Here is a 26,953-nt window from a genome sequence, read left to right as displayed (position 1 = left end):
CAGTGGAGCGAGCGGAGTAGTGGAGTAGCGTGGGCGAAGCGAGGCAGAGAGAACACTAGGTGGGCAGCAGAGTTCTGGATGAGCTGGAGCGGACGGGTGGCGGACGCAGGGAGGCCAGCCAGGAGGGAGTTGCAGTAGTCTAGGCGGGAGAGTACCAGGGCCTGGACCAGGAGCTGGGTAGCATAGTTGGTGAGGAAGGGTCGGATTCTTCGGATGTTGCTCAGGAAGAATCGGCAAGTGCGTGCCAGAGTGGAAATGTGCTGGGAATAAGAGAGGCAGGGGTCCAGGGTGACTCCAAGGTTCTTAGCTGAGGAAGAGGGAGAGAGTGTGGTAGATTCCAGAGGAACAGAGATGGAGAGATCAGAGGAGGGGGAGGAGGAGGGAAAGAAAAGGAGGTCAGATTTAGAGAGGTTGAGTTTGAGGTGATGCGAGTGCATCCAGGAGGAAATAGCAGACAGACAGGTAGAGATACGGGAGGAGATGGTGGAGTCAGAGGTGGGGAAGGAGAGGAAAATCTGAGCATCATCAGCATAGAAATGGTATGAGAAACCATAGGATGCGATGAGGGGGCCCAGGGAGCGGGTGTAGAGAGAGAACAGGAGAGGACCCAAGACTGACCCTTGGGGGACTCCAGTTAAGAGAGGGTGAGGTGTGGAGGTTGCTCCACGCCAGGTTACCTGGTAAGTGCGGTTGGAGAGGTAGGAGGAGAACCAGGCCAGAGCAGTGCCAGAGATCCCCAGGTCAGCAAGAGATGATAGTAGAATAGAGTGATCAACAGTGTCAAAGGCAGCAGAGAGGTCGAGGAGAATTAGGACAGAGGAGAGAGAGGCAGCTCGGGCACATTTAAGTGAGTTGGTGACAGACAGGAGGGCGGTTTCAGTAGAGTGAGCAGAGCGGAAGCCAGATTGGAGAGGGCCAAGCAGAGAGTGGTTGGACAGGAAAGCAGAGAGCTGGCGGTGTACAGTCCGCTCGAGGGTTTTGGAGAGGAAGGGTAGGAGGGAGACAGGACGGCAGCTCTGGAGGGAGGTGGGGTCGAGGGTAGGTTTTTTGAGGAGGGGAGTGATCGAGGCTTTTTTGAAGGCAGAGGGGAAGATACCAGAAAGTAGAGAGGTGTTGAGGAGGGAGGAGATGAAGGGGAGTAGAAAGTTTTTCTGCTGTTGCCACTTTTGTTGTTGGTGTCCTTGACTTTTTTTTATTTTGTCACGACACTGGATTGCCGTCCTTTCAATTTGTCTGCAATTTTGTCAAAAACTTTAAGATTTCGCACTGCACCTAATAACTGCTCCTGAATAGGACTTTCTGACCAAATATTCAAAAGTGCTTTAATTTCCTCCGCATCCCAAGGTAAAGAAATATTTTATTTTCTCACAGCTCTTAACTCGCTAGTGACCGCCTTTGTTTTAGTGAAATCCAAAAACACACTGACATTGCGTAACATGCTACGTAATGATACTTCTGTCTGGACCAGTTGGGACTTGTCAGGTATGAGATATGAAACTGTACCTTCTCAGACCGGTTTGGAACATGCTGAGGTGCCCTGGACTCAGACGGACTCACTGAGGTGCACCTAAAAGTGGCTAGTGGAAACAAGGCATCAGATAGCTGTTTTAGAGGCTACGTGAAATGGCTTGCACTCAGAGGGAACTTTGGTCCAAGTAGAAAAAAAAGATGTTATTCTTTCCTTTTTGAGAAGCTCTAAGTATAGCAGATATATAACCCCACCGTACGATAAGATGACCTAATTTTAGCCAATTCTGAAATCATTATGGACAGCAGTGTGAAGTAGTGGTTAGGGCTCTGGACTCTTGACCAGAGGGTCGTTGATTCAGTCCAAGGTGTGGGACACTGCTGCTGTACCCTTGAGCAAGGTACTTTACCTAGATTGCTCCAGTAAAAACCCAACTGTATAAATGGGTAATTTTATGTAAAAATAATGTGATATCTTGTAACAATTGTAAGTCGCCTTGGATAAAGGCATTTGCTAAGAAATAAATAATAATAATAATTATGTAAATGTCATACAGTGCTAAGGTTGTCAGGATGTAGTTGCACTGTATCACCACTAGGATAGAGTAGGGTATGGAGAATGAAGAGAACAGACTCTTTGGGTACAGTTCAAATAGGTATCTGTCACATTTATTTATCCAACAGGTTTACAGAGGTACAGTTCTCAGTACACAGCACACTCGAATCCACAGAATAGGCAACAATGTATTTAACAATAAACAACACTCTGTGTTGTTTAAAACCAAACCTAGCTCCCTTGGAACATTAAACTAGACTTTACCGGGGGACTCTCGTCTTCCTATCTTCCCTATCTTATAATTTGATAGGGAAAATGACCAGACCTTCTAGAATTAATCCTAGCTTGAATTTGAGGATAGTTCGTCAGAAATTAAAAAGTATCTTTTAGGCCTATATGTGCTGTAGCAGTGTATACAGAAGTCTGTCATGACTGCTCTGTAGATTAAATACTCTCTAAGCCTTTAAAATAATAATAATAATAATAATAATAATAATAATAATAATAATAATAATAATAATAATAATAATACAGTATACTCAATCTTATTAATGTATTAATCTGTGAAGCTACTCTAATAGAGCTGTGCACCTACCTGCACTCAAGTGTAACAGATTAATTGACCCGTATGACTAATATCTAATCACAATGAGAAATACCTCTTTTTAAAGAAAAAAATATCATTACCTGGGTTGTATCATTTATAACAAAAAATAAAGTGTATTTTATTTAATTTGTTTAACTTATCTTGAAATGTCACAGTGTCTCACTGGGTAATTATACTATCATTAAAACCATTCCCCTTTTAAGGTTTGCACATTTGATTAAAATTATAATGCTGTTACACTGTCAAACCCCGCACCTTTCTCTGCACCTTTAACCAAGACAGTATTTGTTTCTTTTTTCCAGGAGTTGAAGGATCCTCAATGCAGGGATGAGATGGCAGCAGCACGAGGGGCCCTGAAAAAGAATGCCACCATGCTGTACACTGCATCTCAGGCTTTCCTTCGCCACCCTGATGTAGCCGCCACCAGGGCCAACCGGGACTATGTATTTAAGCAGGTGCAGGAGGCCATCGCTGGCATCTCCAACGCTGCCCAGGCCTCCTCCCCCACGGATGAGAAGCATGGCCATGCAGGCATCGGTGAACTGGCAGCAGCTCTGAACGAGTTTGATGTAAGTGGGAATGTCTATTTGCTCACTCCTGTATTTATAGTCAATGAAGCAAAGTGGTGGTTCAGACAGTCAACTCACTTTTAATAAGTCAATCAAATCCAGCTTATTAAGTGTTGATAACCAGACAATCGAAATAGCAGTACCTTATCGCTGACAACATATATGATCGTCAGGGAAGGGATTCAAATCTTACCTGATCCATTACCTCCCTGCTACAAGTTAGTTTGCTTCCTCCTCCCCAGCCTCCTCCTGTTTTTTGGCTTTGTCTAAGGGGGAGGGCAGCTATCCTGTTCTCTTCCCATGGCTTTCCTACAGTCAGCCTCTCCACTTATCAGCAGAAAAATTTATGGGAAGGGGTTCCCTGAGGCGAGGCCAAAGATGTTTTATATGTTAAATGTGCTATCCAAGAACATATAATATGCATAAATGTGTTATCGTGTCTAATCTGTAATAAATATTTTATCTATCGTATGAGTACCTGACTGAACTTACATTCTGGAGTCTCGCTGTTTTGTTGTAGTTACTCCAGGGTTACACTAGCCCTGCACCCAGTTCTTGTTTGGCTGAAATGACTGTGGGCCAGGAATCTGAGCTGCTGCTCAATCTGATCTGAAATGATTAGTTATCACAGCATGAAGTGGTCTCATCTGAGTCTGTAGGTTAACTATTAGGAGTTGTTCATGCAAGTAAGGGGAAGAAACTTTTTTTTCAAATACCTAGTTCATTTAAAGTAATGCACCTATTTAAAAGAAGTTCTGAAACCCAGAAGATGGTGCAATGATGTTTCTAATCCTGTACTCACTTTAAAAATGAGGTCTGCCAGTGGCAAACTCATCATGCTCACTGAGGTTTACCTAAAATTACATGCAAATAGTTAGGTGGTTAGATTTGTCTTCTCTCCTTTCTTCTTCTTAGTATATAATATTTGCACATAGACTTTTTTTTTGGACAATGCTTATGCAGAGATGTTTGTGTTCTCTGTGAACATTTATCTTGAATTTACCCACCAATGTACCATGACCTAGTTTGGACTGCAATACTTATAGTAAGCTAGTTTCTTTTATATATTATATTATCTCTTTGATCCAAGAGGTGAAAAAAAAAATAACAGCAAAAGAATCTTAATAAAAGAACAAAAAAGTTTTCATGTAACATAATGAAAATTATTCAAGAGCATCTTTTATGTGGCATGAGTGTAATGAAAGAGAGACATCTAGAGGCCTAATCCAGTATTGCAGTCATATATTGTTTTTTGTGTGGTATGGGTTTTTTATGAGTTGTGCAGACATCTATTTTGTGTGTAACATCAGTGCTTTTTCAGCCTGTTTTAGGTTACGATGATTATCTTATCTGTGTTTCAATCGGTTGCATGTGTTGTAGCTCACTTTGTGATTGATTTATGTATGTATTATTCAAAAGCCCTTCTGTTGAAAACAACATGGAGAAAATAAAACAGTTAGGTATCTACTAACATACATTAATCAAAATTGTATTTCTGATTAATGAGAAAATAGTACACTTGTTGACAAAGTACTTAACATACATGTGTATCTCAGATTTCTTCACATTTCTAAACCCCTGTTTTCAAAACAGGAGAGAGCGAGAGAAAATGGTGCATGGAGTAGTGTGTGATATGAGAATTGAATGCACTCCCGAGGGGTTTATCAAAGCAACACGTGTAGTGGAGCTCGTCATGCTGTATTCAAATAGCATGACAGTCTGCGACTGTGCACTGTCATCAGCTCATACTGATTTAATTTTGTTTGCACCCCATAATGCACTGCGCACCAACCAAGGCAGGCAGGCTAGCCTTTTCAGTGGGTCCTAGTGCCACCCAAAGTACAGGCTTGTGGTATATAAATACATAAATAAATAATCAATGGCATATTTTCTCAAATGAATAAATTGATACCTGGGTAGAAAAATTGGACCGGGTCGTGTCGGGTATTTTAAAACCAGTTCTCTGGTGCTGACCTCTAATGTTACATTCATATAGTCTCGCAGCATGACCTACTGGGAAACCCACTGCATATATATATATCCAAGTACACATGCCCAGACATGAAATTTATCATTATTTTGTATTGAAGCAGGCACAACATACACACAAAGCAACATTATTTTTCTTATATGTCACAATTGCAGTACTTTTTAAAAATGGCATTCTTGTATCCAATTAATTTGCAGAAATGTTAATGCATCAATCATCTGTAGCAACAGGGTGGTTCTGCATGTGGAAACATGCACTTTCGTCCACTAGATGGTACTGTTTGCAAATGTTTAAATCTTCCATATTCCTATTTAAAATGTCATCTTAGTATGGGTTAGAAATACCAGATTTATATAAACTAATGTAATCTTTTTGTTGTTTAGATTCACTCTGTATAATTTTGTAGGCATAGGTGAAGAAAGACGGGCCACGCTCTTTACTTGGTACAGAAAGACGGGCCAATTTAAAACTGTACCACGTTCTTTCGATTAAGGTTAAGGTTAGGGTGATTTAAATCTTAAGCTCAGTATTCAAATTCTCTCAGCTGGCCCATCGCTGAAAAGCCTGGCCATCTTTCTACACTTGTGCCATTTTGTATTTCAGTCACTAAATTCTGGTGCCTTTTTTAACTCAGAAGTTTAAAGCACAGCTGTTATGACTGAAATAAAAAAAAATCATACAAAGTGAAACGCACCATGTTCCTTCATATCAGTGCTAAACAGCAAGCAGCTTCAAATTACATTTTAACAGTTTTAGTTTTACATCCTCTTCTCTTTTAATGGTATTTGCAAGTAGATCAGAAACTGCAGAAACAGTTTTGAAAAGATCACATCCTCATGGAAGTTGCCAGAATGTCTAGTTTCTCTTGGAATCCCTCATTAACACTCCAATAAATACATTGACGCTCCACTTTCTAAAATCAAAACAGCTTCACTGAGTGGCCATGGTATGCTGCTGGTAGTCATGGAGATAGTCTTTCTGACATTTACCAGAACAACGAGCTGGGCTTTTTAAAGCACTTTCTCAGGTCATACGAATTACTTGCAAATTTATACAAGGGCAGCAGTGTGGAGTAGTGGTTAGGGCTCTGGACTCTTGACCGGAGGGTTGTGGATTCAATCCCAGTTGGGGGGACACTGCTGCTGTACCCTTGAGCAAGGTACTTTACCTAGATTGCTCCAGTAAAAACCCAACTGTATAAATGGGTAATTGTATGTAATGTGTTATCTTGTAACAACTGTAAGTCGCCCTGGATAAGGTTGTCTGCTAAGAAATACATAATAATAAAAAATACAAGGAAAATGTCATGACAGAGCAATTTTCTACCAGAAGATATTGAACGCTCAAAGGACTCGAGTGGCTCTTTAATGGAGTGTTATCTGGAATTGGGGCTTGAAGACAAGGGTTTAATAAAAATGTACTTTGTATTGATGGAAGTGACTTTTTATAAACAAGTGTGTACAGTATACTGTACAGAGCAACTGAGACTGTGTATAATTTATTATTATCCCCTCGCCATCAGGTATAAAGTAGAGATGCTTGTCTATCCATAGGTATCTATATACTGTGATGAAACATGGCATGGACAATTATTTTTTGTTACTGCCTCCTTGCGGACAGGGAGGGACTCATTAGCAAGCGCCATGCAGCACTGGGTAGGAATAAGCATGTCAGCTGTACTTGATCTCTTTCTACGGGGGTAGTAAGGTTTGCTCCCAACCCATCAGCCTACACAGACCCCCCCACCCCCCAGGGAGCAATTGTCTTTTTTTCTTGCCTTGGACACAAGCACCTTAAAGAATAACTGTATTCTGAGACGGCACCGGAATGGCTATAGGTTTATTCCATGCTGAAAGTCTAAAAAAGATTTAAAGATTCAATTTAATGTTTTTCAAGAGTAGATTGTGAAGGGGTTTAAACACTGTTTCATTTTTGGCAACCAGCCTGGGCTACCTATTTGAAATGAGTTATGCTAGTTTGTCTACCTCCCAATAAACAGACAAAAAACAAAAAACAAAACAAAACAAAAAAAACACAAACAATAATCATTTCAGGGAAGCAAAAAATAATTATGTAGTGCATAGGGGCAAAACAGCTGCCAAATTCCACCCATTCAGTGGTTGCTCAATTATCTAGCTATATGGTGTTCGTAAAGTGGTTTGAGATTATGTGTAGATGACAGGTGCCATCTAAATGCAAGGTCCATTACCATTCCTGTAGAAAAGAGCATGGCTAGATGGAGAATGGAGAGAAAGGGCAATACTTAATAGGGGCGAGATAAGAAGGTCATGGGAATAAAGAAGCAATCAATTGAAAAGTGACAAGAAGGGAGCAATTAAAGGTAAGTTAAAAAAAATGTTTTGAAGCGGTGTGAAAAGAGGATAATAGCCACTGTATAATAATACAATACAAATGTGAGTCTACAGTAATAACAGAAAAAGAAGGACATTATATACAGCTCTGGAAAAAATTAAGAGACCACTGCAAAATTATCAGTTTCTCTGGTTTTACTATTTATAGGTATGTGTTTGGGTAAAATGAACATTTTTGTTTTATTCTATAAACTACTGACAACATTTCTCCCAAATTCCAAATAAAAATATTGTCATTTAGAACATTTATTTGCAGAAAATGACAACTGGTTAAAATAACAAAAAAGATGCAGTGTTGTCAGACCTCGAATAATGCAAAGAAAATAAGTTCATATTCATTTTTAAACAACACAATACTAATGTTTTAACTTAGGAAGAGTTCAGAAATCAATATTCAGAAACCAATTTTCAGCTTTGCCCAACACCTGGTCATCTAATGGTTAGACGGAGACCTGGAGAGGCCTACAAGCCACAGTGTCTCGCACCCACTGTGAAATGTGGTGGAGGATCAGTGATGATCTGGGGGTGCTTCAGCAAGGCTGGAATCGGGCAGCTTTGGCATGAATCAAGCCAAGTACAAGGTTGTCCTGGAAGATCAGGCTTATTCCACCAAATATTGATTTCTGAACTCTTCCTAAGTTAAAACATTAGTATTGTGTTGTTTAAAAATGAATATGAACTTATTTTCTTTGCATTATTCGAGGTCTGACAACACTGCATCTTTTTTGTTATTTTGACCAGTTGTCATTTTCTGCAAATAAATGCTCTAAATGACAATATTTTTATTTGGAATTTGGGAGAAATGTTGTCAGTAGTTTATAGAATAAAACAAAAATGTTCATTTTACCCAAACACATACCTATAAATAGTAAAACCAGAGAAACTGATAATTTTGCAGTGGTCTCTTAATTTTTTCCAGAGCTGTATATACCTGTGTGTGTATATATATATATATATATATATATATATATATATATATATATATATATATATATATATATATATATATGGTTTAATGTTAGTGGATGGTGGCCACACAAACTTGCATGTGAATTCACAGAAACTGAAAATGCACTATGTTATGTTTTTCCCAGTCTGTAAAGTAGGCTCAACAGTTATATATTACAGACTGGCTAATGAGATAATACACAACTACTTTGTGTGGACAAGGTGAGTCCAAATTAACTCTCTTCACAAAATAATAATGATTTAAGAGTTGATGCGGTCTGCAACTTTGGTTAAAAAATTCTCACCTTGTGCTATATCTGGTCCAATTGATTCAAGTGTATCTAATCTTCAGGATTATAAGTGATCTTTCAATTCAAAATTAGTAATTAAATGGGTAACATGTAGCAGAAAGAATGTAACATAGAACAAACTAGGTTAAGCATATATTGAAACTGATATAGCGAAAGAGATATAATACATAACAAAACAATCAATGCATATTCTGAAATGTGTAGTACGTAGAACAGAATGGATATACCATCTAGTACAATGTATAGAACATATAACAGAATGGGTATACTATATAGCAGAATATATATATAGCATGTACTGAAACATATAGGATAATTGATACAGGATATAACAAGAAATATACAGCATATAATAGAGTGGATACAATAAATAGCAATATGGATATAAAATGCAGCAGAATCGGTATAGAAAATTGGGTATCAGGTAGCACAGTGGATATAATATATACCAAAATATACCATACAGTGAAATTGTTATACCATGTTGTGGAAGGGTGGTGGGCAATTCACTGACACACACGGGAGACAGAAGGTTTACTTGAAAACACAGCACTGGTGCCCAGTTTTATTTTTATATGCAGGTAGTGGACAAAAAAATGAAAACACCATTGTAAAGTCACTTAATAGGCGTTGGGCCAGTATGGTGTCTCGCTCTGTGGAATTCTCGGCGGACCGTTTTTGATGAAACTGGCTGCTCGCGCCCCAGGTTGAAATTTGCAGTCAATTGATCTGCAGTTGCTTGCCTGTTTTGCCTTGCACTTCAAATTAATGCACGGATATCACGATCTTGGAGTATGCGCTTCCACCCACTGTTGCCCTTTGCTGATGATGTCTTTCCCTCGGAGTTCCATGCCGACATCACCTTAGACACCGTTGCTCGTGAAACATCAGCAAGTTGAGCTGTCTTGGTCACTGAAGCTCCTGCCAAACGCGCCCCAACAATCACCCCTCTTTCAAAGTCACTGAATAGGGTTACCATGTGGCTCCAGATTAACCGGACGCTGTGAGACAGAACGGGATTTCAAACTTGCCCCTAAATTGAAATAAATGAATGTGTAAATGAACCATCCTTAGCTACAGTTAATAATGGTGCTTAAATACCTGCATGTATTATACTAAGAATGAATTGCAGCCAGTCGCTATTTTTTCTGTTTGTTAAAATTCAATCACCCATATTATTCTTCAAATACAATCAAAGCATCATCATCTCGTTGCTCTATCGATAGATTAGCTATTCGTTCATTAAGATCTGATCAGAAGCAGCTGATCAGTGTGACTTCTTTGCTGCGCCCAAGCAATTCCACCACAGCAGGATTAATCTCAGCAAAGATGGAGCTCATTTATACATGAATTACTTTCAGTTTAATGGGAATTTTTAAAATCCCGGTCTGTCTCAAAGCGTCCGGTTAATCTGGAGCCATATGGTAACCCTATCACTGAGGTCTCTTGCAGCCATGCTAGCCATAATTATAGGCAACCAGGCCTGTCCAGCATTTTTATACATGACCCTAAGCATGCTGGGATGTTATTTGCTTAATTAACGCATGAGCCACACCTGTGTGGAAGCCCTTGCTTTCAATATACTTGGTGTCCCTCATTTACCCAGGTGTTTACATTTTTTTGTCCACTACCTGTATATATTCTTTTAGTCCACAGAGGGCACTGTTGTTTGTGGCCTGAATACCGTCAACGGTAAACAAGACCACAGAAATACCAATACTGGGAAACAGTTAAATGCTGACACACACACAGGTGCTCTGAAATAATAAATAACAAAAGGCGAAAGATAAGGGAAAATAAAACACAGTAATAAAACGCAGTGCCCCCACTGCCGCTAAGCCGGTCAGCTCAGGTCTCCGTCCTCCGCTGTTATGCACTATACACTGGGGTGGCCAAGGTTCCCCTTCTACTTATACACTTCCCCTCGGGTATGTAACAATTTATTTTCTACATTATTTTCTTTCTCTAGTCTTGTTGTCTTCCGCAGCCGTGCTTGCCTATTTTGGTCGCTCGCTCCAACCACTGGCGTTCCTGCCTGGTCTGTGTTTACACTGGCCTTCTCAGCCAGCGTCTTTGGGTATTCCCAATCACGGCCACCCGAATGCATAACAAAGCGCAGTATTTATGGGCCGAGCAATCCCCCAAGGCCCGCCTCTCAGCCACTCAGAGAGAGGGAAACCCAACACCCTCTTCCCCACCTCTCCGTGTCATCGCCATGACTGACATGCAGATCTTACAAGGCTTCTGCCCTCTTCCTGCAGAACCACGCATGCGCCAGATAGTCAGCACAGACCTCCCCCCCCCGTTACACATGTAACAAAACAGTCAGTGAATATAATATATAGTAAAAATAAATATAGAATATAGTGAAATGGATAGAGCTAGAAGAATTAATGTAAAATATTTTCAATTAATGGAAAACAAAAGATCTTCCAAAGCTTTTTTTCCTGCACTGGCAGAAAATCCAAGTGCTATCAAATAAAAATGTCTTATTTCATTATTTACCGTCCTCGATATCGAAGTCGGGAAACATGGTCCGTCGCTGGCCGTTAAGATTTGGGTAGACAAAAGGTTTCTGTCGCTTGCTAATTTTATGCAGACTGTAAACAAACGTCAGTCAGCAACAAACTGAGTTCTCGTCTACTCTGAGACGCTGCAACTTTGGTTAAAAAATTAAAATGTGTAAGTGACACATCAGGTACTTAGGCACATGACAAAAGTGATATATACAAGAGTGTAGTACATCTTGACAAAGCTGATATTTTTCTGTTTCCCATTGTGTTATATTCATTTTCCTACATGTCGTAACCATTCTGTTTTATATTATAGTTATTGTATTTTATTGTAGTTCATGTTCATTTTTTTATATTTATTTCACTGTATGGTATATGCATTTAATGATATTCTAAATGTAACAGGATGGAGGCTGGGTACGAACCGGCGACCACACGCACAAGTGAGCGTCTTAATCACAATGCACAGAGCTTTTAACATCATCTCATCTCACTGACACGGGACAGAATCTGTAATGGCAGTGCATCACACAACACTGCCCATTACATATATCCATTTTTGCTGTATGTTGTATTCATTTTGTTATACTTTATATCAGTTTTTCATTATATTATATAAAGTCCACTCCATGCTATACACAGTGTGATATATGTCTTATCCATTCAACTACACATATTTATACTTGAGCAATAATAGCTAATAGGTATTTGACACTCTGTGAATATTATTAAAAATGTAATTAATTTGTGACATATCATCTTTTATAGTAAGCATTTTGTAGCTTTAAAAATAATTGCGTTATATTTTAAAAAACATAATTAGGCTTCCAGGCCTTAGGACTGAGAAGCCTATTGTTATTGCTGGGATTATTATTAGGCTTCCAGGCCCATAGGGCTGGGAAGACTATTGTTATTGCTGTTTATTATTATTATTATTATTTTTTGTTTTTCTTTCCGTCAAAAGTTGCTCGAAAACTCACCAGATTCAGTAGGTTGCTAGATGCTTATGGGAAGATGGAAAATGCTAAATGTCATAAATCACATGGTTTGGCCACCATATTTGATTGAAAAAAAACATTTTGCCTAAATGTAAAAATTCGTCTTTCGAAAACGACTTATTGCAGAGTGCTGAAAGTTGATATAGTTATTGAGGGACAGGCCAAGATTAACTGGTGTTTGTAAGAAGCTGATAGGTTGTGTGGTATGGCGGCCATGCTGCATGACGTCAAAATCACACGGTACAGATGTCATAATCACAAACTACAAAGATCTTCTCCCAAACCGCTAGTCCGATTGAAACAAACCCAATGGCACATATTATCGTAGTGTGGTTGTCTTTAAAGGGTGTTAAAGGGAAGTTGCTACAATAAAAAACATGGCGACCATGTTGGATGACATCATCAACATACAAAACTGGCTAATAACTCCTTATAGAGTGCAGGCAGGGCCATGGTTACTATGGAACACATATAGTAACCAATGTATGCTCTATCAAAAAATGCCATTGCCCGTGACCTTTGACCTCTCCTAAAGGTCAAATGTAAAACTGGCTTATAACTCCTTGTAAAGTGCAGATAGGGCCATGGTTACTATGTAACACATATAGTAACTCATGTATGCTCTATAAAAAATGTAATTGCCCGTGACCTTTGACCTCTCCTAAAGGTCAAATGTAATACTGGCTAATAACTCCTTATAGAGTGCAGATAGGGTCATGGTTACTATGGAACACATATATAGAAACCCATGTATGCTGTATCAAAAAATGTCATTGCCCATGACCTTTGACCTCTCCTAAAGGTCAAATGTAAAACTGGCTTATAACTCATAATAGAGTGCACATAGGGTCATGGTTACTATGTAAAAAAATGCCATTCTGCACTATTTGCTAAAGTGTTTGGTACTGGTACTGCATTCTGCACTATTTGCTAAAGTGTTTGGTACTGGTACTGGCATTCTGCACTATTTGCTAAAGTGTTTGGTACTTACTGGTACTGGTACTGGAAGCCTTAAAGTTGGTGGCAACTCTAGTTTAAATATTATTTCCATAAAATGGTCTTTAAGTTTTATATTTTCCCAAAATCTTTCTTGGTTGTTGCATTATTGTAAGTATGTGTCTCAAAGAAATGTGAGATTAGAAATTTTGACTAATCTCACAAGGATCTTCTACTCTTACAGAGTTTAAAAATAACATTGCATATGCTAAAAGATTTAAAGTTTACGAGCAGTATGCTAGGAATGGGATTTCAAATTTAATATTTTCAATTTAATTTAGGTTTAAGTAGGACAGGGGCTTTTGGAATATTTAATGAGAATGATTATAAGAGCTATACAATTTTATCCCAACAGGCTCTGTGATTGAAAGTCTTGACTACATTATCTTTCAAAAGAAAAAGATACTGGACTACTGAAAATGTACTTGTGTTGGCTTATTATAGTATACAGTGGTATAAATACTAAAGTATGAGGTAGTCAGTCTGGTACTTTCCAAGGCTGCTTTAGAAAAGAAAACCCAAATGAGGGGCAACAATGTTACCACGTAGGGTAAAAAGAACATAAAGTAACTTCAGATCGAAAGGAGCCCATTCAATGGTAATACACTTGTTTAGTCTCCCAAATGGGGACCCCAGTTGATCCCAATGACTCAGCAGCTTAGTAACCCGTTCCATAAACTCACTAAACATTATACAAGAATACTTAAATTAAGCCTCCCCTCACCCATTTTTTGTTCTAGTCTAAATCAGTTCAACATATCCACATAGCTCATTTAGCCAAGGAGATTAGTCAAGTTGTTCTTTTCATAGGACTCTCTCCAAAGGTCCTTTTTGTAATGTTGAGACAAACGTTGAATGTAGTATTCGAAGTGTGGTTTGACCAGTGTGTTATACAAGCTTGTAATAACGTTCCTTGATCTATACATTGTTACCCTTTTTTATTTTGACTCCCTATACCGCACAGGCACTTTAAGCAACAACTATCCAAGATTTTTTTGTATTGGGCCTGTTAAGTTTAGTACCACCCATTAGGTATTTTAATACTACATTAGTGTCGCTGGTGTGCAACAATTTACCCTTATTAACATTACGTTTCAAGGGCCCATAGCTGACACCCATCTGGTTTATTGAATTACATGTATAAATACTCACATTTGTGTCTATAGCTGACAGAATATTAAACAGTAGAATTCATCACTCTCACAAGGACACACAACAATTCTTGATAGGTGGGCATCCTTCAAATTGGTTCGAAATGTGTTTTTTGTCCAACGCTGCATAAATGTAAAACAGAAGATTTATTGTCAATATACTGTTCTATGTTTCTTTCAAACCTTGACCTACAGCCACACGTGTGTGTACGTGTGTGTGTGTGTGTGTGTGTGTGTGTGTGTGTGTGTGTGTGTGTGTGCGTGTATATATATATATATATAGAGAAAGAGAGAGAGACATATATAGACACATTTTTCTTAGGGTGCATGACATTAATGAAGATGCTTATTTTTAATCAGTAGCCCACAACAAAATAGGCTTATTTCACAGTTTTAAACACAATTTCCTTTAATGGGTTTCAACTGATAAAATAACTGCAGAACCCCATAGTTTGTTTATCAAACATCTATATGTTCAATCTGGCTTTGTAGCATCGCAATGGACTGTTTTTCAAACTGCTAACTGTGCAGTCATTGTACTGACCTTTTTATGTTATAAGATTTACAGGCAGTTATTTGGACTTCTTGTCAAAACGCTTATATACGGTAAATATTTTTTTACAAAATGCCTTTTTAGTACCGGTACTACTTTTTTATTACTAGGAATGCATGCAGTAAATTGTAATTGTTTGCTTTATGTAAACCTTATTTGCAGTGTTGTAAAGGTCTCCACACACCGGGCGCAATGTGATTTGTTCTGTGATAAAATTGTACTTTCGCTGTGACACTACCTTTCACACCAGTGGCGACAGGTCCACGTTATGGGATCGGCGACTCTCCTCTGATTGTATCATCAGCTGGAAAAAATAACATGTATGATAGTCCTGTTATACAGCTAATAAAAATGTAGAATACATAATAGCTTTTCAGAATACTTATTTCAGTAAAGGTAAACGAATCATACACACCAGCTATATCCAGTTCCCTGGAAATGGACTGCCAGATGTTCTCCCTCATTGCCGTGTCTTTAGACTTTTTGTGTCCTTTATTGTACAGCTCCGGGGTATTTTGATACCAGTGTTCCTCATTGGTCAGTTCCCTAGCTGCCGTGCGACAAAATCGCAAAAAATAGACACAAATCCCTTTTTTTTTTTGCATCGCTTCAGTGTCGCCTGTCGCATTGCAGGCAGTGTGAATAGCTTGTATCAAAAATACATGTTTCATTATTTTTGTCGTGGTACTTCTGGGTTTGTTTGTTTGGTTGGTTCCATGTTTCTTTGTCACAAATGATGTTGATCACATGTATAAGGCATGCATTCATTGTGAGACGTGAGATTGTGAAAACTATAAACTTATGCATCAATGCATGCCTTATACATGTGATCAACATCACTTATTACAAAGGAACATGGAATACATGTGGGTAATTAATTCCACATGAATAAACAATTAATTACTTCAGAGCATAAGGTGTTATTTTTGTGGTATTCAGCCAGAATTCATTATGAATTTGCGGCCATTATTTTAAAGTGTTACCAAAATATTTATTATTAAATGGTGTAAATAATAAGCAGAATGCAAACTGGATGTAAAATGCATGTAAGAGAAGATGGTTTTGTAAAAATAGATTTGTACAGAACAGTTAAATGATACTAGTTCCCATGTTGCTTATTATTCATTTTAGAGCCACATGACATACAGTATCACCTATTATCGCTTTTCATCATAACTAGAAAAAATTATCTACAGAAAGAATGTGAGTCAGAGGAAACAAGAAGACAGTGTATAGCGCACTGTTTATGTCAGACTGCATACAGCAAGGTACAAAAAAAAGGAAGGAAAATGAATATGCTGCAAACCATGAAAGTTCCCAGTTTCACGAGTGAAACCAAATGTTTTTGTTTTTTTCATGGTGAGTCATAAAACGCAGTGGTGATCAGCAGATATGGCTATAAACAATCTGAACATCACTGCACTTGAGGACTCTTTAGTTGTTTTAGAGTTATAGAACATTGGAATTTGGCTTTCACTTTCCAATTTTCTAAATACATTTCCACCACTGTTTAGATAATTAAAATTGGTCTCTCCATGTCCAAATGTTAGAAATATCTAATTGGTAACCTGTAATGACTGTATTTATGTTTGTACAAAGATGTAAGGGTTCTAATTTAATGGTTTAAATGACAGGTGTTTTTTTATTAAGTGTAAATCAATTGAATAGACCCCCATTTCACATACTGTATCCTAATTATCTCTAATCTCTGATTACGTTACCTGAATTGACATTGATTTGTCCAAGATTAATGTTAATCAGGGTATGTGAATCCCACTGTTAAGGGTCAATCAAACAGTTGTAGAATAATATTGCTTTCTCAACATTTTGAGGACTGCTTTAAATAAACAGACCTTTTTTTAAACACAAATAATACATAAAGGTTAAAATTATTTTTCTTGCTGTATTCTGACAAGACCAAGCAAATACTGTATGTGTGGTGGGTGGGTATAGTGTTGAAATAACTGTGAACCACTAGGGGGCACTGTTACATTGTTAATTGGACCCCTTTCTCTTATTCGTTCTCTTTGTTGTCAAATTACCCTATAGAAGTAGAACAGTTATTTTTATAGCCCATTTAAACTGTGCTTATAGCTTGCCTTCACTCTAAGAGGTATTCTGTCCTTTTGCAATGGATGTATAAACAAATAAAACACAACAAAACACCCACTTGCGACCTGAGTACAGAGATAAAGAATATTCAGTTTCTATTTCAATTATTGAAATCTCATTTCTAATATGGTCCTGGAGGAATTTACTTTGCTTGAATATATTGAATTAAAGCAAATTGTATTATTACATCTAAACAAAAAATATGTATATTTTAATTAAAATGAAACATTTCCTTAACGATGTGTGTCTTGTGTTAAACATTCAAAACCATATTACTATTCCAAACTAAAATTTAAATCAGTCTATCTGTCTGCACTGCCATATATTTTTAAACATGAATTCTAAAGAGTGCACCGTTTCCTCTTAGATAGTTTTGCATTTGTGCATGCTGTCTAAAACCCATTAAAAGGCACAGAGGTTAAGTTAGGTGGTAAGGGTGAATACAGTGTAGGTGTGAGTTTAAAATTAGCACTGTAGGGGAGGTTAAGTAGAAAAATATTTGAATTGAAAAACAACAGAGACCAGAATTAGCTAGTAGCAGATCTCATAGCTACTGCTGAATATTATATATGAGGTAGCCAGCATAATACAGTAAGCCTGTTGAGGTTGAGCATGTGTTAACACTGCAGAGAAGTTCCTGAGGGGATTCATATACTGCATGAGATTTTAACCCTTGTAATTATGATAATGAGGGTCTCAATGAGTGCATCAGTCTATTTGGTGGCCACACTTGCAGAGTACAGAGCACGCAAATACAAACTCCCTCAATTCAGCTATGAGGTGAAGGATGACCTGCAGAGTGAGACGATAACGCTTTAGAACCGCATCCTCTGGCATCCCAAACAAAGTGACCCTGGGATTGAATATGCTGGGTCTTCTTCATCTTGCCCTTCTCCTCCGAATGTGTTCCTCTCTCTCCTCAACAAGAGCCAAGTGTTGCTGCATCAGGAAGTGTACCACAGGAGCCACCCTGAAGCCAATGCCAGGTCTCTGCAGTTGTGTGCTTTTATACAGCTCTTAGTTACTCCTACAATGGTTTGCACCTTGTAAGAAGAGGTGTCAAGTTTTTGGAGGGTTCAGCAATTGTCTAAGTGCAAGGCAAAATCCTTATATCACATTACAATGTTTGCGCCCGCTTAGTATCCAGATCCAGCCCAATTCCATACTCTTTTCTTCATCTGAATGTATTTCAATATAATTGTAATGGATTAACGATGGCAAAGTGCAAATTCCTTGAATAGTGGAATTTGTATGTACATTTCAGTGAAAAAAAAACCTATGACATTAGGGCCAGTGCTCACTGACATGAACGTAGCGAAGCAATCAACGCAGAATGCTAATTGTGTATACAGCATGGGCGCTTATTAACTGGGCACTGATATGAATAAGGACAGGCAATCGAGACTGGCCGCAAGTACATACGGTAATACCCATTTTACTATACTAGGAAAGACTGCCACCAAGCCACAGCAGCAATACAATGCAATTCTGTTTACGCAACTTAAACTCCAGGCACTAGACTGTATGCAAAGTTAGAGCATACTAAAGAACTGTAGTTTAAGAACCTTAACCAGAGATGTAGTGTAAAGCACTTTAGATGCTAATGCCTACACATTTTAGTCACATTGCCAACTGTTAGATTTCCCACAGATATTGCAGCAGAATTATTAAAATAAGCTGTTACGAACTTGTGAAGAGTATTACATTGAGCTTGAGGAAGTAAATCCACATTTAAATGTGGAATATTGGATTTTTGATTGGAATGTAGAAAGTATATATTTTATATGTAGCAAAAATAAGTGCAGTGCCCTTTTCTTATCAGAGGGATCAGTGCTGTTATAATGTGCTATGAAGTGAAAATTAAAGTGGAAATGGCTGATATGTTGTGCAAAAGCATATTTCTTACCCCGAAGTACTTTGGAAAATTCAGAGATATGTTTGCCACTTAGTTTAAGTTGTGACAAGTCATTTATTTTCACCTGAAGTAAGCATTTCAGTCATGGATTATATACTTTATCTGATTTATGCAAAAGTGCATTTGACAGAAACAACATGATTTTAATAGTCTACAGTGTTTAAGACTGTTTAATTGATGATGACATATGAGTGCAGCTTAGTTGGTAAAATATAGGAAATAATTGATTGGTTAAAATCTTTCATTCAACAAGTAATAATATTATAGACGATCAGTGTCCCTGCATGATGTATTATCAGCATGAGCAGCAGTGAAAGGGCCACCACCCTGGAGGAGGCTACAAGCCAGGAATACTGATAATGAGCAGACGCTCACCTTACAATACAATACAGTTTTCATTTATATGCTGCCTTTTATAACGATCATCCCTCTGCATTAAACCTAGTACGACAGCTAGTGATTAGGGAGAAAGCCTAGAGAAAATGCCAGGCTTAAAGGGCAACTTGGTATGTGAATTAAACTTCAAAAGTTATTGTAACTTATATATTCTTCTTGTTGTTTAAATTCACTTTGTAATGTTTCAGACATCTCGTTCGGGTGACGTTTTAAAATTCAGAAGTCTCAGAATCATGTCTAACCTCAGGTACACCAGAATGTAACCATTACTTTGGGGCATAGGTGAGATTTGGGTTTAAAGTGTGTGTGTTTGGGGCAAATGGGTGGGTGGGCAAAACAAATTCACAGCTACTGAAACTGAACTGCTTTTTTCACTTGTCTTTTTTCAATTTGATAATCCTCTGCACCCACTAGAACCAAGCATTGTATTAACAGTGATAGGCCTACTAGCATTCATTCCAACAAAAGTCTCACAGTTTAATTATTATTATTATTATTTGTTTATTCAGCAGACGCCTTTATCCAAGGCGACTTACAGAGACTAGGGTGTGTGAACTATGCATAAGCTCCAGAGTCACTTACAACTACGTCTCACCCGAAAGACGGAGCACAAGGAGGTGAAGTGACTTGCTCAGGGTCACACAATGAGTCAGTGGCTGAGGTGGGATTTGAACTGGGGACCTCCTGGTTACAAGCCCTTTTTTTTAACCACTGGACCACACAGCCTCCAATTAGGTAGTTGCATATAAACTAATGTATTTTGAAACAATCATTATACCGCTTGTGGATTAAAACTGATGAGGGGTTCTGGGTTGACATCGTACAAAACTCTTAATAAATTAAGCTCTAATAAAAAATGATGCTTACAACGCATGTCTGTGGTTACACAAACTGTTTTACTGCTTCAGTTATATTATAATAATAAGTATTAACACGGTAACATTAAAATACCTATAAAAATGCATACCGTTGTTCAGAATCAATTTGGAGAGCACAGCCTCCATCAACTGACATGTCTTCGATTAGTCTTTACTTTGCACAGTATTATTCAATAGCGGGACACACTCATTTATTTGTGGAACCTCGTTACCTAGCATTATCTTCAACGATGTTCACACTGAGACAGGTAAACATCAGCTTCTCACCAGTTGTATAGGGCTGCTTTGCTTTTGCAATACGAAGCGATGCTAAAGAATGTTTGAGCAAAACTTTCTTTTTTTATCTTTACCACCCCAACGCAGTCAAAGTAGCTAGATGCTTTGATGATGTTTCTGATAGGCTTTCTAATAATATTACACATCATATTTGTGGTCAAGTCCATTGCAAAAGGGGAGTGGTGGATTGTTAAACAAAAATCTCTATAAAAAGAAAAATCTAGTGATCGTTTTGCTTTTTTATTTAATACTGTCCTTTACATTGCTGTACAAATATATTTGTATGCATTAACTATACCCTGTTCAGAGACTCACCTTGGGACCTTTTGCAACCCGCAGTTTGGGAACCACTGCTCTGCATCACTACTATCACTGTCAATAGTGATTCTCACGCGTTTTGTAAAATACGAATCTAAAGTATACGTTTAGCCATTTATAATTTACAGTACAGTAAGGCACAATCTTGATTAGTATCACACAAAAATGCAGTTTAAAAGGTGATAACAATTGAGGAATTAGTTCTTAAATTGATGTTGCAGCTTTGCCCCTCGAACACATTTATGTTGTAGGAGTGTGCGGGGGGGGCGGGGGGGCGGGGGGGGCGGGGTTGCAGGTTAATGGTTAATGAGGCCACATGGGTGGTTTGGTTTGATTTGAAATGTAACCAGGATGTGAAGGCTAAAACATAACATGATACAGAGTGAATATAAAAAAAGTAGACCCATACTAAGTTGTTTTTTAAATCCTATATCCTCTATCTCAGGGGTCTCCAACCCTGTCCTGGAGAGCTAGTGTGGCTACTGGTTTTTGTTTCAACCAATCTCTCAGTTACTTAACTGAACCAATTATTGGCTTAATTAGTCAAGATTAACAGGTGTTCCAGATCTTTAGCCACTGATGATGTAAGACACCTATAAAACCTGCTGGATAGGGGCTCTCAAGGACCAGAGTTGGAGACCCCTGCTCTATCTAATACTCTATTAGTGATATACTGTATACTCCTTCACTTATTGCATGAAGAGCTCTGTTCCGTGCAACACATCCCTGGATCTGACACACAGTCTACTGCGTGATCCTGTGTCCCTGTCTGTTTGTTCTGTGGGCATGACAAATTACCCCAAGGTAGCGTCCCCTTTAGAGTTTTAATGCACGGAATGACGTTGGTGGAGTTTGTCCCTGATCTATTGCTGCATGCAGTGCATTGTCATATATCTTGCAAGGTCACATTCATTATATACAATATGAGCTCTTTTTTATTTCTGTATTTTAAATTGAGATTATGAATTTTGATAGGATATGTTTTTATCTGAATGAATTTTTTATCATATTGATATATATTTTATTATTATTATTATTATTATTATTATTATTATTATTATTATTATTATTATTATTATTATTATGAAAAATAAACTGAATAATTCAAAAGCATTGCTTGTCATGAATCATCTAATTTAGACAAGAATAATCTTATTGATAATAATGTAGACACAAAGTATTTACAAATTTGCTACAATTTTTCCCCAAAAGGTAACCATTTTACATATTGCATCCATTTAACATATCGGTCTATTTAAATTGAGAGTAGTAACATGATTTACATTACACAAGAGTAGATGTTAAAACTTCATGCTTATTTGAACTCGGCTCTCGCCAAGATAAGCACCAACTAAGACGTAGCTTTAAAGTAAACTAATGTGATCCATAGGTTTCTCCATCCATTTGCGCTTCCTTCCATATGATGATGTAGATATCCTTCTGTCTGGTGTTGATGGCTGAAGTGTAATGCTGGCTCCAGGGATCCAGCTTATTTTGCCTCCCTAGCGCATCAGCACACACATCGGCTGCGATGCTGGCTCCGGGGATCAACCACAGTGCGGTCTCCCGAGCGCATCAGCATGACAACCATCTGGATTGAGCTAAGTAGGGTACATCTCTGGGGTCTTCAAGTGGGCACCTTCAATCCTCTGTGTTTTCGTCGACTAGCCCACGACACCTCAAGAGGGCTCGACGGTGATTCTGGCGTCCCAGAATCACCCCCCTCTGTCCCCCACTCAACTCAGCCCAGCTTACTTACCTGTACATCAGCGTTTTTCTTTCTATTGTGCTTGAGCTCCCCAGCCAGAATCTTTCTGTCTCAACCACAGCCAGTTGCTGCTCCTCTCTGCTGCTTCAGATAAGTTCTTCACTGTGCGATGCAACTCTTGGCCACTGAATCCGACGTCTCTGAGAAACCGGGTTGTAGAGTGTGCCACAAATCCTCGACAACCCACTTCCACTGGGTAAACCCGGACTCTCCATCCTCGCTGTTCCGCTTCAGTGGCTAGTTGAGCATACCGCAGTTTCTTCCTCTCATACGCCTCATCTACAGCATCCTCCCATGGCACTGTTAACTCTACCAGGTGAACAAGGCGTGCTGATCCAGACCACAAGACAATATCTGGTCGAAGGTTAGTGGTGGCAATCTCAGGTGGAAAAATAAGCCATTGACCAACATCTGCCAGCATTTTCCAGTCTCTAGCAGCTTCCAGTTGTCCTGGGCAAGGATTGGTTTTAACACCTTTTCTTGGTGGTTGCTCTCCTGGGTGGAGGAATGTTGTCTTTTGTGTGTAATGTTTTGATGGAACAGGTGGCAACTTATTGGTCATGTTACGCTTGTCTTCCAATGCTAAGGCCAAACATTGCAGCACCTGGTCATGACGCCAAGTAAACCGTCCTTGGCTAAGAGCCACCTTACATCCTGTCAAAATGTGCCTTAATGTTGCAGGTGATGAACACAAAGGACACGAGGGATCCTCTCCTACCCAGAGGTTTAGGTTCTGTGGTGATGGGAGAACATCATATGTTGACCTGATGAGGAAACTGATCCTGCTCTGTTCCATTGACCATAGGTCTTGCCAGCCAATCTTGCGTTGTTCCACACTCTCCCATCTCATCCATTCTCCCTGCTTGGCCTGGGAAATGGCCTTTATACCTCATCCTCTTTTGCACCTCGTTGACTACCATCTTCCTCCGTTGAGCTGGGGCTGCCTTGTGCCATGTAGGAGGAGCTGAACTGAGACCAAGACCCCCTCTTTCATGCTGAACTTGCCCCATGATATCACCGATTCAAAGGGCAGCCTTTGCATCCTCCACAGCTTTCTTTGCTACCCACTTTCTTCCAGTTTTCAGCAGAGGTGCTGCCTCCCTTACACATTTGTCGCGTGACTCTACTAATGTAATTTCCAGTCTGACCTTGGCGCACTTAAACTCCTCGGTTAAAGCGGATGCTGGTAGCTGCAGTATTCCTTTACCATAAAGTCCCACTCTACTGAGGCAGCGTGGAACTCCCAACCATTTCCTGATGTATGAACTGATTAAGGCTTCCAGCTTCTCTACTGTGGTCAAAGAAACCTCATACACAGTCAGTGGCCACAGCAACCTCGGCAGTAGACCAAATTGAAAGCACCAGAGTTTTAGTTTGCCTGGTAAAGCACTGCTGTCTATGCTCTTCAACCCTTCCACTGCTTGTTGTCTAACTTCTCCCACACGAACTGTGTCCTTTAGATCCCCGTCGTACCATCTCCCAAGACTCTTCACTGGCTTCTCAGACACTGTTGGTATTGCCTCACCGTTAATGAAGAACGTTTTATCTACTACTTTACCTTTAATTATGGAGATGCTCCTTGATTTAGTGGGCTTGAATTGCATTCGTGCCCATTCAATGTTATTGGTTAATTTGCCCAATAATCGATTAGTGCAGGCTACTGTTGTAGTCATGGTTGTCATGTCATCCATGTATGCTCAAATTGGTGGTAGTCGCATTCCAGAAGCCAACCCATTTTGATGCCCTAATGATTACTTTTATTGCCATGGTAAAAGCCAGTGGAGAAATGGTGCATCCTGCCATTATTCCAACTTCTAGGCATTGCCATGTAGTGCTGAATTCTGAAGTTGAAAAACTAAATTGCAAATCTCCAAAGTAGGCTTTCACTAAATTTGTTATTGTCATCGGTACACTGAAAAAATTAAATACTACCCAAAGAAGTTAATGTGGCACTGAACCATATGCATTAGCCAAATCCAGGAATGTCACATGGAGCTCCTTCCTCTCCTTTTTAGCTGATTGAATTTGTTGCCAGATCACATTGATGTGTTCTAAGCATCCTGGGAAACCTGGAATGCCCGCTGTTTGTATTGAAGTGTCAATGAAGCAGTTCTTTAATAGGTAAGTTGACAATCTCTGAACAATAATGCTGAAGAAAATCTTACCTTCTACGTTTAATAGGGAAATAGGGCGAAACTGACTGATGCTTGTAGAATCTTTTTCTTTAGGTATAAAGACTCCACCTCCTCGGTGCCATGCTCTTGTACAACCTGTTTTTCCCATGCCACTTTCATCAATTTCCACAGGATTCGTAGAACTCCTAAAACACTCTTGTGCACTCTGGACGGAACTCCATTAGGCCCTGGTGACGATGAAGCCCTTGCTTTTTTCACAGCTTGATCTACTTTTTTCCACTTAGGTGCACAGTCCTCCATTTGGTATTCTGGTGGATTGATAGGTGGGATGTCTGAAGGAATTGACATAGGCTCCTGCCTTTTTGAATCTGTATGTGTTTCCTCCAAATATCTCTCTAGCTCAAACTTAGATGCTTTTAGTGTGCCATTCTTCTCACTGGTGAATAACTACTTTACAAATTTGAATGGGTCTTTATAAAAGTTAGTTCTCGCACGCTCCTTCTTTTTGTAGCATTTCCGTAGGCACTCAGCTCTGCGCAATGTTGCAAGCTTATCTTTTATGACCCTTTTGTAAAAGATTGAGTCCCTCCTTCTGACTTTGTTCTGCTCCTCTCCATTGCTTCCTCAGCTGTCGTCTTTCTCTAACTAAGCATTCAATCTCCTGCTGCCGTCTAGACTTTCCAGGAATAGTTTGTACTTTTTCAACTCCAAACCTCTCGCTTCCATATGCGTAGATGATGTCTCCAAATATTTCCAGCTTCTTTTCAACTGTTCCACTTAACCTTTCCAATGCAAAGCAGAGATCTGTGTTTACTGTGTCCCATACAGTTTTCTAACAAGCTCTTGGCCATTTAACTCCAGGTTTGTGCCCTTCGAGGTTCTTTTCTCTCTTATGCTGGTTTGTCTGACCGGGTTCACAAGGATCATTAGGTTCATCACTAACTGTGTCCATGCAAGTCCTCCTCACGTCTATGACAGGGGTGCTGATATCCTGCAAACTGTGGTTTGCTTCCTGTCGCTGGATTTTATTCGACTGACTTGACTGACTTCTTAAGAAGTACTGACCAGTGCGAGGCCCTTGTCCCTCAATCATTTCATTCTCCCTTGATGAATCTTCAAACCCCTGACCGTTGTCGCCTTGCTCCAGCCGCAGACACAAACCTGGAGTTCCATGTCTTTGCTAACTGCAGATCTTGAACTAGTCTTTTGTGAAGTACTCTCCATACTCATATCCGTTTCCGTTCCTAAGTTGTTAACCGTGTTGTCCAACGTTGTCATCTTCCGCTACTATTTTCCATTAGCATGTCCCTTTAGGAGGTAGAAATAAAGGTCAGCTTTGCTAAATCAAATAAATTAAATGTATCGAACCTGCAGCATCTAAAATATTAAGCGTCCCTGTATGTTTTTGTAAAGCTGCTGTTACCACTGCTGGTTTCAGCATTAGCCTTTTCAGATACAGACCACATTTTCAGGTTTTTGGAAACTGTGCAGTAATCTGTACAGCAAAATGTACAGTAATTTTACACTTCAATTTCAACTGAAGCCTAGCATAGCATCAATATTATGGTCATGTGACTTTCCTGATGATATGTTGGCCATGCATTTCACAAAGCCGTCACCAACTCACTGTCACAACTTTATATCTTAGAACTTGCCATTGACATCTAGACCATTGACCTTTGTATTTCAGAAAACATTTGAGTTTAGATTTTGTATTTGTTACATTAAACAGTTACCTTTGGAAAATGTGGTAGTAACTTTGAATTTTGGATACTACTGGATTTAAAATAATAGGCCCTAGTCACAAAACTTTAACTTGTAAGTTATTTTTTCGAATGTTTTGAGTAATAGGAATACAGTTTGATATTCATTAAATTGTTACAGACTGGTGATGGCTTTTAGTCTACCAAAACTATTACAGTCATGCTGTATACTCCCTACAACACATCTCAAATGCTAGTTGCTACAGTACATACTTTCAAAATTTAAAAAAAATATTTTTATTCTAGAATGATTTAGTTATTGCTAACATGGTGATTGCATTTCCAACAACAATGTGATTTTCCACAAATTATGTTTGTTGCGGATCTAAATACTATAGACCATTGTCACAAGGCTGGCTGA

At 38.9% G+C, this 26,953-nt stretch overlaps 1 protein-coding gene across 2 annotated transcripts in view; it reads left to right on the top strand.

Annotated features, from left to right (window-relative positions):
• Positions 1 to 26,953, top strand: part of LOC117409054 (catenin alpha-2) — a 520,292-nt gene that overhangs the window by 133,802 nt on the left and 359,537 nt on the right. For both annotated transcript variants that reach the window (XM_034014606.3, XM_034014607.3), the window contains exon 6: positions 2,933 to 3,199. In XM_034014606.3, the coding sequence (XP_033870497.1) occupies positions 2,933 to 3,199 (267 nt within the window). The remainder of the gene's footprint in view (positions 1 to 2,932; positions 3,200 to 26,953) is intronic.

Source organism: Acipenser ruthenus, chromosome 2, assembly GCF_902713425.1.
Source record: "Acipenser ruthenus chromosome 2, fAciRut3.2 maternal haplotype, whole genome shotgun sequence".
NCBI lineage: Eukaryota > Metazoa > Chordata > Actinopteri > Acipenseriformes > Acipenseridae > Acipenser > Acipenser ruthenus.
This window is presented reverse-complemented; position numbering and strand designations above follow the sequence as displayed.